Source organism: Bombina bombina, chromosome 5 (assembly GCF_027579735.1).
Source record: "Bombina bombina isolate aBomBom1 chromosome 5, aBomBom1.pri, whole genome shotgun sequence".
NCBI classification, from domain to species: domain Eukaryota; kingdom Metazoa; phylum Chordata; class Amphibia; order Anura; family Bombinatoridae; genus Bombina; species Bombina bombina.
Window position 1 is genome coordinate 815,138,040 of NC_069503.1, and position 16,160 is coordinate 815,154,199.

The 16,160-nt window shown below is 34.8% G+C and overlaps 1 protein-coding gene across 6 annotated transcripts in view; it reads right to left on the bottom strand.

The window, feature by feature from the left end:
* PTPRM (protein tyrosine phosphatase receptor type M) overlaps nt 1–16,160 on the bottom strand; it is a 1,348,209-nt gene that overhangs the window by 259,207 nt on the left and 1,072,842 nt on the right. For 3 of the 6 annotated variants that reach the window (XM_053714931.1, XM_053714929.1, XM_053714934.1), the window contains 4 exons: nt 12,558–12,709; nt 5,282–5,356; nt 5,084–5,110; nt 137–214 (listed from right to left, as the gene is read on the bottom strand). In XM_053714931.1, the coding sequence (XP_053570906.1) occupies nt 137–214; nt 5,084–5,110; nt 5,282–5,356; nt 12,558–12,709 (332 nt within the window). The remainder of the gene's footprint in view (nt 1–136; nt 215–5,083; nt 5,111–5,281; nt 5,357–12,557; nt 12,710–16,160) is intronic. The other 3 variants (XM_053714933.1, XM_053714932.1, XM_053714930.1) reach the window with 2 other exon arrangements.

The following is a 16,160-nucleotide window of genomic DNA, read 5'->3' on the forward strand; positions in this document are numbered from 1 at the left end:
GTTATATTCTAGTACTCTAGAATATGCCTCAAAATAAGATAAGACACAAAAGGACAAAAAAACATAATGTCATTTAATTTGTTTATTTTTAATTGTCAAATAATCCATCAAATTTTTGTATCACAGCATATCCAACCTAACTCCATATCCTCATGAGATTCTGGTCCAGTCCTGGTTTTCAAACTCCCATTCTGGTCCTGGTATTCCAGATTTTCTACAGAAAATTAAAAATGCCATGACCAGAATGCATCGAAAAAACAGAACATTCCAAGCATAAAAATAACACCCCCACAGACCCCTTATTTACAAAATGTTAACATAGAAAGTAATAAATATTCAAAGTAAAAAATGTACACTTGTATCACTGATAGTCATGTTCATAAATAAATTTGATGCAACATTTTAATAAAAATCTTATTTCATTACAAACATTATTTAAGCTGTTACAATGGTTTTTGTACACTGAAAATTGTGGAAAAAAATAATGATATTTCCTTAAAACTGGAGCTATATTTTCTCAACTGAAAAACTTAAGATTGGAAAAATGTGTGTGGTTGCACATAGCTGGCTTAAACAGAAGTCTTGAAATATGGCAGTCATATAAGAAAGTGTTTTTTTTTAATATTATCAATCATATGTTAATTGTTAAACATCACCCTTTTAAGTAAATGTTTTCTGCTTTGAAGAAAATAATTAAAACTTAAAGAGAGGCCTTTTAAAGGGACATAATACTCATATGCTAAATCACTTGAAACTGATGCAGTATAACTGTAAAAAGCTGACAGGAAAATATCACCTGAGCATCTCTATGTAAAAAAGGAAGATATTTTACCTCACAGCTTCCTCAGCTCAGCAGAGTAAGTTCTGTGTAAAAATTTATACTCAGCTACTCCCAGCTGCAGGTAAAAAAAAATAAAAAAAATGAAGAAATGAACAGCAGCCAATCAGCATCAGCAGTGCTGAGGCCATGAACTCTTTTACTGTGATCTCATGAGATTTGACTTAACTCTCATGAGATTTCATAGTAAGCTGAATAGGGAAATAATATCCCCTAAGCTGTCCCAGGACAGACACACTAAAATGCTGCTTAGAAATCCTTTACAATGGGAGGTGGCTACTGAGAAACTTTTGAGGTAAAATATCTTTCTTTTTTACATAGAGATGTTCAGGAGATATTTTCTAGTCAGCTTTTTACAGCTATACTGCATCACTTTCAAGTGTTTAAACATTTGGGTATTATGGCCCTTTAATATTGAAAATGTAAAATATGCAATTTAAAAGCCAGATAAATAAACCTTCAATCCCATGTATATTCAAAACTCATGAACATACGTCATATAAGTAGAAACCATTTCAGAGTCTTCCCATAATTGAACTCAACACAATAATGAAATCTAAGAAAAAGAGAGCGGATATAAGTTCCAATTATGATCATAAAGACGTGTAGCTCTCTTTTGTTAAAATAATTTATGTACCTATCAAATAATTAACATTTAACCAATGAAGCCACTTTAAACACATTTGCAGCACTAAACATGTGCTCAGTGTTGGAGGGTAGGGTTGGATGTAGACCAACTGAGAAACAACTTAAAGGGACATTATACATTCATTTTTTCTTTGCATAAATGTTTTGTAGATGATCTATTTATATAGCTCATAAAGTTTTTTGGTTTTTTAAATGTATAATTTTGCTTATTTTTAAATAACATTGCTCTGATTTTCAGACTCCTAACCAAGCCCCAAAGTTTTATGAGAATACCGTCAGCTACCTACTCCAGCTTGCTCTTGTTTGTGTAAAGGGTCTTTTCATATGGAAAAGAAGGGGGAGGGGGGGAGTGTCTTATTTCCCACTTGCAGTGGGCTTTCCAGCTGCCTTTTCAACAAAGCTAAACTGAGAGCTTCTAAGTACATTTTTAAACAGTTTTATACTGGATTTTTATATCAGTATCTGTGCATCTTGTTCTTTATAGTAGTGTCTATTACATGCAGTTATATGAAAATGAGTGTATACTGTCCCTTTGAACACTCAGCCATTATTAAGCATAGAGAGACAAAGACAGATACACTTTAAAGAAATATAATAGCAAGGGGCACCTTGTGCACCCACCAATCACCAGCTAGCTTCCAGTAGTGCATTGCTGCTCCTAAGGCTACATAGTTTATGCTTTTTAACAAAGGATTCTAAGAGAACAAAATAAATTTAATAACAGAGGTAAATGGAAAAGTCTCTTAAAACTTCATGCTCTATCTGAATCATGAAAATGTAATTTTGACTTTCATGTCACATTAACAATGAGAAAGGGAGGGCCCTTATTTAACAAATCTTTTGCATTCAACTGCATTGTTCCTATTACAGCCCCACACATTTTGTATTTCTTCCTACTGCTCTTTCTCATAACATTTATGGTATGGTAGATAGGGTCTCCAAGACTGATGGTTGAGAAATCTCCAACTGATAATTCTTGCTACATTTAAATTAAACCATTAGAGAGAGGAACGACAGCTGAAGAGCTGTAGGAGCAGCCCCATAAATTCTCTATCACAAATGTGTGGTCATAAAGCTGGCAAATATGAGTCTATTGTTAGTCTATTGAAGTAGCTACTGAACTGGAGGGTCCACTTTCCATCCATGAACCATACCTGGCTGCAGTGTGTTCTGTGTACACGCAGAGGGCCGAATGACAATATTCATAAAGCTCTTATCTACTTCTAACTAAATAAAATCTCTGTACAGTCTTGTTTCAAGTCCACTAATGTTGAACAATGATAAGAAAATGACTAAATAAAATATAAAATGTAATTTAATAGGCTTATTATAATCCTGCAATTAAACCTCACAGATTTATTCATTCTGAGTCCCAAAGGGATATTATATCTGCTAGATAAAGCCCAGCATGAAAGAAAAACATATACACAGAAATTAAAAATACTTCAGTACAGATGGAAAATTTCACTAGTTTTACATTTTATACAAACACAGATAATGGGATTTGCAGACATTCTGCAGTTATTGTAAAGAAACGTGAAACATTTTCCCTGAACCACAACTATTTCCACATATAACAACTGTAGATTATTTTATAAATAAATAATTATGTTATATCTTTCTCTCAGTTGTCTTCTGTTCTCTTAAAAGGGACACTCAATCAAAATTAAACTCATTATTCAGATAGAGCGTGCCATTTTAAACAACTTTCCAATTTACTTCCATTAACTAAATGTGCACAGTCTTTTTATATTTAAACTTTTTTGAGTCACCAGCTCCTACTGAGCATGTGCAAGAATAAGTGTGTATGCATTTGTGAATGGCTGATGGCTGTCACATGGTACGTGTATGCATTTGTGATTGGCTGATGGCTGTCACATGGTACAAGGGGAGTGGAAAAAGACATAACTTTTAAAATTTTCAGAAAAAAAATCTACTACTCATTTGAAGTTCAGACTAAGTGTTATTGCATTGTCTTGTTATCTTGCATTTGTTGATTATGCAAATCTACTGTGTTGATTGGTCCTTTAACTCTCATGAATTATGTTCACTTTACCAATATATTGACTCTCACTCCCCCTCTATGCTGTACTTTTGCTTCTTTCTGACTTGCTTTACCTCTTTACATTATTTTTCTACCTTCACTATCTCAGCCATCACAGCTTTGTATTAGCATTTTCTGATAATGCTTGCAATAAAATGTATCACTGGTATTACTGTGCATTGCCTGCAGACCATATGGCTTTAGGCTGTAAATATGCATCATTTTCCCATCTAGCATGCTCCAGTTGCCAGTGATGTCACATTAGCACCTGCACTTGGTGCATGCACAATAAGGTGCTGCATGTGCGTTCTACCTACGCCTGTATGTTCTGCACTTTTATTGCACAGTACAAAATATCAATAAATTATTAAATACATTTTACTAGAAAATGTTGTATTGTGTAAATTGTGTTAGAATGCATCTTTAATAATAATAATAATAATAATAATAATAATAATGATGATGATGATTAATAATAATAACAATAACATTTGGAACACATTCTCCATCAGGGTGAAGGACATTACTATATCTGTAAACAAGAATCCTAAGCAATATTTTTTAAAGCTTTTTTTTTCATATTAATTGAAATATTGGAAACGTTCTTCATAGCAGAAAACACAACATAAGTTATGTTATTTCCTTTTAAGTGTTGCTTTGTTACATATTCCTTCCTGATTCCAAAGCACTTTGTCACCTCTATCCAATTTCCAAAAATGGCCTAGAGAAAAGAAGGGTCATATCTATTAACTTTATCTAGGGCTACAGAACTAGGTTATATTTGATTTACAACTAACCAAAGACCCCTGCACAATGGTACATCAGGTCAGCAATATCTCAGACGGAACTGTTACAGAGTCATGTTGGTTACATCTTAAATATTTAGATAAAAAAATCAAGTTAGGTGCCATTTAATAGATGCTTTTCATTTTATATAGATTAAAGAGCATCACATGCTTTACACTATATTCATTTTATCACTTTATCTACATATTTGTTTTACTTCTACAGAAAACACTTTCAAAGGGGTGACTGAAAGCATAAGATTTTTCAATGAGAATATATAGCTTATATACTGCATGTGTATTGGCTAATAGATTTTAATTAAACATACACTATGGTTAAGTAAAACAAAAAATGTAATAAAAAATACTTTTACCTAAAATAATTCAGATTAATAAACAGCAACATAAGATTCTGAGACAAACATTTCACATAATATACTGTTAAATGATATTGTGCTCTGGCATGCAGTCACAGTGAAAACAATTATCCCATGATAAAAATATCTATACAAGCCTTGCGGCTTAATTCTCTGGTAAAGTTATGACCCCCCCCCCCATGTATACAAAACAATCTTAGTAGCATTGAACATTATCAGTGAACATTGAAATAATTTCTTCAATATTTTTCAGCTTTTACAAGCATAAGAATCACTACAGTCACTGATTGGTGAATAGCCAAAGACAGGACGAATGGGAAAAGTTCTTCTGCTAGCACTGACTATCCTAGTCATTTGTATAGTAAACTTTTATGAAGGGAAATGATCTCACCTAAAATTGCAGTTGGCACAAATGGATCTGCCATGCATCATAAGCAGGTCCAAGCAGAAAAGAAAAAAACAAGGGAAGAGAACACAGAAAATAATTGACACAAGCTTTCCATTATATAAAGGTATAAAGGCAAACATACATAACAGATTATGTGCTACAGAGTAAAACAATTAGACAAAGCAGAATTCTAGTGCTTACCTGGGTAGTATGAGTTAGGCACAGTTGTACTTAAAGTGTTGGTTTTCATTGTAAAGGATGAAGGCGATGAGACAGCTGCAAACACAAAAACATTTTAACATTACATTCTATTCTATATCCTGCAAGACACATTCTCTTTGCATTGTACATTACACTATGACAACATGCACCTAACCAGAGCATGAGAACAATGGATGGTTATGGAAACCTATTCTGAAAAATCTTGCAGCCAGTATGGCGGTGACCTGGGACTGCCCTACATGAAGCTTCTTTTTTTGCGTTCCTTATTGGGCAAGTGTGCCAAAAAAACAAAAAGTAAGAAAACGGCAATGTTTGTGTTTTGCTGGAGCATTGCATCAGTGGCGTCACTAGGGTTGGTGTCACCTGGTGCGGTAACTTATGGTGTTACCCCCCAGAAAGCAGACACACGCAAACACAAAAACACAGGCACACACACATACAAACACTCCGATACCCTCAGACACACTTAGAAACATACTCAGACACACACAAAAACACTCAGGCACACACACAAACACTTAGACACACACACACACACACAAAAACACTCAGGCACACACACAAAAGCACTCCGACACACACACACAGAAACACTCAGACACACACACACAAAAGCACTCAGATACACACACACACAGAAACACTCAGACACACACACAAAAGCACTCAGACACACACACACACAAAAACACTCGGTCAGGTGCCAGGCATCCCCCTCATGATTTCCCAGTTCTCGTTTAGAGAGACAGCACAGCAGTGAGTGACTCCACTGCTCCACACGTCACTGAGCAGTGAGCACAGATAGGCAGGCAGGTTTAGGCTAGCAGCACAACTTTGCAAGCCCCACGGCACGCCCACAACATTCATAGGGAAATTGGGCAGAGGAGGAGCAAAGTACAAACAAGCAAAAGCAGCCGGAAAAACTATTTGTGGAAATTGCAGCGCTGGCTCAAGAGGGCAAAAAATGAAGTGTCTACAACTTCCCCAGCCCCACTAATGTTCACAAATGCTGGCCCCTCTAATAAAAATATCTATGCATCTCTACATTGTATTTCTTTGAATTTTAATAAAATAAAATAATTTTTTTTTTTTAGTGGTGTCACCCCCTGGAGGGTGTCACCCTGGTGCGGCCCACACCCCCCACACACCCCTAGTGACGCCACTGCATTGCATTTTTTTTTATCTTTTCTATGACTTTTTAGTATTTGGCTGATATGCCCCAACCAATTTAAATAGTATAACTCACACTACAGAGCCTTGTGCAGCAAGACTCTCAGTTCAATATTGATCCTCATTACATACTGTCACATTCCAATATGAATTAGTGTTATTGCCTATTAGTCATTGCAATTTAGAGATGTTGTACTATAGTGAATTAAAAAAAAAGAAGAATATAGACATTTAAGTATTTGTTTTCTGAACTATTGGAAACAGAAAGTTTCAAACTGTATTACAGTTCCTGTTTAGTTTCACCTTCAAAATATAAATGCACATAGATGAATTACATCTTTGAATAGAAATATATTTGCAATATACATGTATTAGCAAAAACATTTCTAGTAAAAGTTATTGCTGTTTTAGTGTTAACATTTTTTCTGCACATGCATGTGAAGCATAGCTAGATATTCTCAGTGCACTAGCATTTTTTTTTTTGTAAATAATTTTTATTAAGGTTCACCGGGCAGTACAGACACAAAGAAAAAAACATAACAAACACAGCTCGCAATGTGAGAGACTAATAAATGCACAGTTGCATACAATGGGAGGCGCAATGCACAACCCCCCCCCCCCCACATTGCAAACAATGTTAACAGTCACATTGAATGGTATTCACATTGTACTGTACATTATGATATGCCTTCCAACTAAAATTTAGGGTTACATTTGAACCCTTCACATTCGGAAACCTATAGAAGGCCAATGAGAAATAAGGGGCCATTATTGGATCCCAACTAAAAGGTAGAACCTAATTTTATTTTTTATGTGGATAGCACTTAGGATAGGGCAGAGACTCCCTAACTCTGCTTGGCACTGCGGAGAGTATTGCATACCCCTATTCACACTAATTCCAAATGTGGAGGCGGAGCTCAGCAGAGCAATAGCTCGTTACTATAATAAATGCCATACCCTCTCTGTCCAAGGGCAATAAAGTTATTGTATATGTTGCCATAGGAAGTAAAATGTATTATATATGTTTCCATAGAAAGTATTTAAATGGTACCCTCAAAGACAGGGGTATTTAGATTACCCTGGCCAGATAACACATATAAGGCTTCAAATACCCCACTTTGATACTTCTTGTAGACCTATTGAGGGATATAATATCAACTTATATTTACAGCAGGTATCACAGAACACAAACCATTCTAATAAATTACTATAATAGGTAGCCCTATAATAAATAGGACTATTTAGGTTACCCTAGTTAGTAAGTAAACAAATATTCTAATTATAAGATTGGCATAAAAAACATATATACTAAAACCCAAGATAGCTGTGCCTATTAGTTACCTAAAAAGGACAGGTGGTACTACTTTAGAGCTAATGTGTTCACATTTGTGGGTTATGAAGGCAGGTTAAGCATCGATTCTGTAGATGCCCAAAAAGGCATAGATGAGCAAGGTACTTTATGTCTTTAGCCAGCACAGATATAGTTCGAAACTAAGAAAAATGAACTAAACAGAAAAGAAAAAACTTCTAAGCTAGATTTTAATGGAACTGTGGCGTTATTTATTACCAAGAGAGATGGCTTTTGTGACACATCTGAATAATACAGTAGCTCTAGATTAGTCAAAAGAGTTATATATATATATATATATATATATATATAATAGTTGTCTTACAACCTATGTGAAATAATTTAGAAACTAAAGAGGCATCAGCCACAAAGAGTACTAATAAGTCCTACAAATATGGGAGTCAATAAAATATAAATAAGCAAGCTGGAGAAACATAGCATATACCCATAACTCTGCTCTCATTAATAAATGTTAACACAAACAGGCCCGTTCAGATATGCCATCCCGGCCGCTGACAGCAGAACAGCTGTATAAAGTACCAAAGAGAGCAATACATTTAAAAATAGAGCAATGCTACTATGTCAAGGTAGCAACAACAAGCTAAAAAAAAACAAAAAAGATTAAACAAACATATGCAACAGGAAGATGGTGATTAGTCTATGTAAATCTCTGAAGATGTACTAATATCTCCATAGATGTAAATGTCACGTCACCCAATGCCAGACCGGGAATCTAGGGGGCCAAATCCATGTAAGGCCAGAACTTGAGGTGTAAGTCTCTGAACTAGTGAAAGTGGGACAGGATATGTGGGGCCATGTGATATCACTTCAAAACTTAGTCGCAGGCCCCGGAGGATCATCACAGTCTCCCTTAAAGCCGGCACATCAAGCCGACCCCATATCTCCTCAGAAAAGCTCCGGCACTCCAGCAATGCAGAAAAATAATAAGGGCATATGTCATCGCCCCATTCCACAAGGCCTGCCTCTTCCCTCCGGGCAGGGACAACAAGCTCAGAAAGAGTCGCCCAAGACGAATCTCACACTGGATAGGCAATCAATTGTAATTGATTGCCCGACTGCAACTAGGTTGGGCTGCAACAACTTCACATTGTCTGTTTCCCCTTCCAGCGAGGTCTTAGAGGGGACTTTCCCCTTAGTCGCCATTTCCATAAGAGCTTGGAGGCGGTCAAATCTAGCAGCCATATTTAGCTCCTTTTCCTTCAATAGATGCTGTAGGGTTAGATAAATTTCTTCCATTTCTGGGAGCTGCAGTGGGTGTTAAAACACGCCCTTGCAGTGATGGTACAGCCTGATGGCGCAGTTTTAATGTGCACAGCTGCTATTAGGCACTCTTTGTTTGTCTGTGTCTCTTGCGACTCCCGCCTGTGAGCTATAATAAAATCGAGATCAATCTCGTAGCTGTCACGTCTTATAGCTGGTTTATCATCTTGTCAGGGCTATTGTTGATGCCAAAAGCTGATCTATTTAGGATAACAGCACTGGATGCTTCCAGTGCACCAGCATTTTAAATGATGCGGCTGCTCAGAACACCAGTGGGGCTTGTATAATGACAGCAAATAACAAATTTAGTCATTAGCAGATGATACAAGCACTTTAGGCTCTCTAAAATAGTGATGTGTTTAAAATACTGGTGCATGGTGCATACTTAAATACACTTTTGAACAGCTATAGCTTTTATTAGAAGCATTTTTGCTATCACATATATATTACAAAAATGCCTCTATTCAAAACTACAATGCATCCATGTGGATTCCAATTTTGGATGGAATGTCCCTTTAGCCCTTTTAAACATTTTAATGTGTTTAACTGTTGTTGCTTTTTAAGCTATAAAATAGAAAAAAATCTTGAGAAATGTGTCTGACTGACACAAAAGAGCTGTTTTAGTGAGGACAGGAACAAGTTTTAAAAAAATTATATTATCTTAGGTACCGAGTTCAGGAACCAATGTAATAAATAAAAAAATCTAAAATATGAAGAGTACAGTGGGTACAACTAAGGGGCACAATCACGATTCTTACACTTATTTTGATTAGATCCCCCTTCTCTCTCCTTTTCCACTTAAATGACCATCAAATACAATAGAATTACATAATTCACACTGACATGCATAATAAAAATACAATGCAATAACACATACTAATTTCAAAAGAGCTGTATATTTTTTTATGAGAACAATCTAAGGTTCCTTTAATTTCCTTTCCAGTGTATCAAGTGACCACCATCAGTCAATCACAGACTCATTTACATTTATGCTGTTAACTCTTGCAGATGCTTAATAGGAGCTATTGTCTCAGAAAGTGTGCATATATAAAGCTTGCACAATTTGATAATGGAATGCAGATCTCTTAAAGGGACACTGAACCCAAATTTCTTCTTTCGTGATTCAGATAGAGCATGCAATTTTAAGGAACTTTCTAATTTACTCCTATTATCAAATTTTCTTTATTCTCTTGGTATGTTTATTTGAAAAGCAAGAATGTAAGTTTAGATGCCAGCCTATTTTTAATGAACAACCTGAGTTATCCTTGCTGATTTGACAGCACCAATAAACAAGTTCTGTCCATGGTCTGAACCAAAAAAATGCTGGCTCTTTAGCTTAGATGCATTCTTTTTCAAATAAAGATAGCAAGAGAATGAAGAAAAAAATTAATAATAGAAGTAAAATAGAAAGTTGCTTAAAATTGCATGCTCTTTCTGAATCACAAAAGAAGAAATTTGGGTTCAGTGTCCCTTTAATATTTAAGTAATGGCAGTTTCATTTTGACTTTAAAGCATTGGGCATGGCACATGTATAGAAGGCACAGACTTGCATATTCAGGGAACCTGGCACATCTGATTCTTGTGGTGCACTGTTAATAAATGTGGGTGCACAGCAGTTACCCAGCCTCTCATAGAACTACCACTGGGTCTGTGATGGCTATCATTAACATTACAGACTGATACAACTCCAAAGTTGCACATCAGAATCAATATATAAACTATCAAAGAGCAACAAATAAACTATGCACAACATATAGTTATGGTATTATGTTGTAATCTTTTATAAATTATTCTTTAAATATTCATAGTTTTATCTAGTGGGTTTATTTTTCCCCACTTGCTTATCATTACTGATAGAATATACACATATAATGTTTATGTATTCCAGACTGTGCTCTTCAGTACACTACATAATATATTTTTTTCTACATTATAATTTTAACTATGTAATTGATATACTGTATATATATATATATATATATATATATATATATATATATATATATATATATATATATATATACACACACAGTATATCAGTTACATAGTTACTGAAATATAAAATATGTTAGAATGTCCAAGAAAACAAACAAACATTTGTTTTGTAAGAAAGAAAATGGAAATACAAATGTAATATGCATATCAAAAGATTATCTAAGATGGAACAGAACTGATAGAAAGTTTAGATTCAATTTCAATGCCTGGCAATTTCAAGATGTAGTCGTCTGGTCATAACTGTGACACTTGTAAACTCATTAGGGTGGCATGTTTATTTTTCATCCAATCTATTTCTCTCTCTCTCGCTGTCTCTGTATGTATGTATGTATATATATATATATATATATATATATATATATATATATATATATATATATATATATATATATATATATATATGTATGTATGTATGTATGTATGTATGTATGTATGTATGTATGTATGTATATATATATATATATATATATATATATATATACACACACACAAACTGTATATACATACATACACATACAAAACATGGAAAAGGACTCCACTCTCAAACTGGACTGGGTACATATGTCACTGTAAAACCCACAGCCCTGGATACTCACAGACAGCTGTACGTCTCCCAGCAACTCAGACAGTTAACCCCTGACCCGCCTGGGTGCAAAGCCCAAAGGGAAAATTACAAACAAAATTATCAGCACAACACACAGAAAGTCTGACACTCTCTTGCAAGCACACAGCTAGATAAAAGCAATCATCTAAGAGTTAGTTATAGCATTTGGTTTGATCCTTTTGTATACAATAAATTAGACTTTTAATTGCAACAAGGACAAGTCTGCAATCTTTTCTCTCATTTGATACAAATGGTTTAAACCCAGGACCACTTCAATGTCTCTTGCTCCCTGGGTCCCTAACCTACAGCCACATGACACACACACACACACATGTCGATGATTAAGTGTTAGATAGAAAAAGTAAAAGCAAGCAAAATAAATTCCCTTTATGTAAATATTTCGTATTTATAAATACAAAAGCATTCTGGTACAATGCAATAAGTGCAGACAGAGTGACAACAAAGAAAATGTCACATTTTACAAGTGCTTTATATAGGCACACATTCCAAGAAAGTCTTGAAAGAACAAACTTGAATATTTTAACCCTTCTGATACAATGAAAGAACATAATGTGTGCTATTTTCAATGCTTTGACTTGGAAGACACCAAAGCTTGTTATGACAATTTAGAAAAACCTTGACTGCATCAGAAGCTGTTCATTACGATATGCAAAGAGATTTAAAGCTCAGCACGGGAGCCACTGATTCTTCATAAGTGACTACTTTGTCCATTAAATTGATTGGTTAATGAGATGGAAAAATCTTAAAAGTCACTTTAAGTCACTTCAATTGCTTCTTCCTCCACACATTAGTAAAAAATAAAAACCAAGCTGAATCCTAAATCATCTTGAACTTACATCTGCCATTTAGATTGTGCGTGTCCATGAAAGAAAACGCTTCATCACAGTTGGTGCCTTGCTCCGTGTAGCTTTTATCCATGGAATTAACCATTACTGTCATTTCCTGTCTTGTGCTACTCAGAGTTTCTTTCCGCTTCTTAGCTAATTTCCTAAAGAAACAACATATATAAGAAAATGTATTAAATAACAGAAAATGTCACATTACATCAACTTAATCCAGGCCAGACACACACATATCTGCAATTTTACAAAGGTTTCCCTATCTTTTCAGATAGATAATTTAAGCGACTTTCCTATTTACTTCACTTATATAATTTGCTTCATTCTCTCTGTATCTTTTGTAGAAAAGCTTATCTAGGTAGGCTCAGGATCAGCGATGAAGGAGGTTGGAGTTAGCTGCTGATTGGTGGCTGCACAAATATGTCATCCGAAATGTTTCATCTAGTTCCCAGATTTGCATTGCTGCTCCTTCAACAAATGATACCAAAAGAATGAAGCACATTTGATAATATAATTAAATTAAAACAGTGTTTAAAACTGTATGATTTATCTATTTATTTCCTTTAAGAAACATTAAAGGCAATTTAAAGTCATTTTTTTAATATATGCATCAGACATTAAAGGCATTGAAAGAAATCTACATACACAATACATGTGTTAAAATCATTTAAAACTCCAATTCTTTTTAGCACATTTTAGCACATTTGTGTGATTTAGCAGACTTGGATCACACCTATTGAAAAGCCTTTTAAATATTTTTAGTATTTCCATTCCAGGGTTTAATTAGGGCTAGAAATAAGCGCCGGCATTGATCAACCAATTGCTGTGCAGCATGTAGGTAGATCATGTTTCTGAATTCCACGGAATACTGTTCAACATCTCTGGGGATTCAGATTTAAATTTCAGCAAAAGCAGACAAGATAAATAAAAAATGTGCACTGTTACTTAACTACACATGATTAAACGTATTTTTTCACTCTCACTCTAACTGTGCTCAAAGTAAACTTCTAATGCAGGCAGTTTAGCGTGGATAAAACAAGTTGAAAGTAAAAAGGACTACGGAGGACTTATTGATAACACAACACCGCTAAGACCTACAGTGCTAAGTAGTTATGAATATTTTACATTCCAATGTGCTTTACATAGAAGAAAATGTTTTTTTTTTTAAATATATTTCTATACATATTTGATATTTTTTGTAAACCTATATCTATACCTATATATCTATTTAAACTGTAGCAAAGAAGCACTCACTGAACGATTCCAACTGTGACAAAAGACTTTAATTCAAACGAGTGACGTTTCGGGACAATAACAGTCCCTTCCTCTGACAAGCTAACAATGTGAAAAAGCAGGCCTTAAATAGGCTCCAAAAATACCCTCCCCATAAGTGTGACCAATCACGGTCAAGATTACAAAACCTATCTTACCCAGTAGCAAATAGTGATCGATATTACAATAGTGCAAAGTAAATTAATCAAGTGAGTTAAAACATAGGACCCCGTGTTGCTAATAGAGTGGGGGGAATAATCACTGTTCAACCCTTTCTAATCAGCTGCTAAACGACCATAAACAAAGGAAAAAACAAAGAAAAAACGAAGAAAAAACCATATTATGTGAGGATCGTAATTCAACCAATCAGTGTGATCCCAGTCATGTAGATCGTAATTCCACCAATGGGCCGTCAACAGACTTGTGGGAATTATAATAGTACCAATCAGCAGCCTAATAGCATTCTGTATCAGAAGCGTCATACCATTACGCTTTCCAGATACGCCCACCTGTCACTGACTATGCCCGTTGCCTATAGCAACATAGTAAAACCATTTTGCTAAATCGGATCAGATCGCTACTTGCCAGTCATGGACAGGTACAGCGATACGCTCGCCATATAGATCACAGCGGCTTTCGCATGTCGGATAACAAAGGCGTTGCACAGCCAAAATAATGCTGTTAAAGAGATGGCGAGATCCGACCAATCAGCCGTGTGTCCACACCCCCATGGGCGTAACAAGATCATCACTGTGTTATTGTCCGCCTCTGTGCCTCTGTATCAGAGATGGACTAATCTATTAATATAATCACACTCGTATAAAGGTGACAAACAGTTTCCATCCTGGGCCACACATAGACTGTCAATGGCGAACACGGCTATATTCGTGTAACACTACCAATAAATTTCAGCTGTTTATTTCACAACAACAAACTGTTATTTATAATACCTGTCTGTTTCAACGGTCGCTGCATGCAGACTCCTATGCTGTGCATCAAACAACATCCTAAGAATAAAGTGTAAACAGTGTAAATAGAAACAACATATGTAAAAAAGGGGGACCTATATGTATAAAACCTATATGTATAAAACCACAAATAAGCTATTATACATCCATAAAGAATAATCACACAAAAGTGAAAAGTATAAACAAATAAATCTTAGTTGTATATTTCATAACAACCAACTGTTGTTTCTAATACCTATCTATTTCCACGGTCGCTGCATGCAGACTCCTATTCTGTGCATCAAACAACATCCTTGGAGTAAAGTGTAAACAGTGTAAAAAGGAACTATATAGACAAAACGGGAAACCTATATACATATAATCTATATGAATAAAACAACATATAAGCTATTATATATCCATAGTAAGTAATCACGAAAAAGTGAAAAGTATAACACTGTAAAGGCTCCGCCAGCCTTGTATCTAACCATAATTGTGGCACCGATTATGGGATTGGTGTGAAGTAGACCACCCAAGCTAAAAAGCAACACGGGGTAAGCACAAAGTGAATATAATTAAAATTAAAATTGAAATAATGTTAAAATTAAATCGTCCATATAATGGACACAATATTAACAACATGATGTAAAGAGAACCACCTATGGATATTACATAGGGGCAATATAGGACAGAGAAATCAGCATTGTCTTCGGTTACATTGTGCTTTTAGATCAATCGACTGTATTCAGGGTCTGGAAAAATAGTAAAACTAAATAAATAAAATACAATAAAATAATGATAAAACAAAATGAAATGAAATGAGATGATAAATCAATAAAAGTAAATAAAATAAAATGAAACGAAATCAATAAATCAAAATAAATAAATAAAGAAAGAAAAATAGACTAAAATAAAATAAAATAAGAAACATTAAAGGCAATTTAAAGTCATTTTTTTAATATATGCATCAGACATTAAAGGCATTGAAAGAAATCTACATACACAATACATGTGTTAAAATCATTTAAAACTCCAATTCTTTTTAGCACATTTTAGCACATTTGTGTGATTTAGCAGACTTGGATCACACCTATTGAAAAGCCTTTTAAATATTTTTAGTATTTCCATTCCAGGGTTTAATTAGGGCTAGAAATAAGCGCCGGCATTGATCAACCAATTGCTGTGCAGCATGTAGGTAGATCATGTTTCTGAATTCCACGGAATACTGTTCAACATCTCTGGGGATTCAGATTTAAATTTCAGCAAAAGCAGACAAGATAAATAAAAAATGTGCACTGTTACTTAACTACACATGATTAAACGTATTTTTTCACTCTCACTCTAACTGTGCTCAAAGTAAACTTCTAATGCAGGCAGTTTA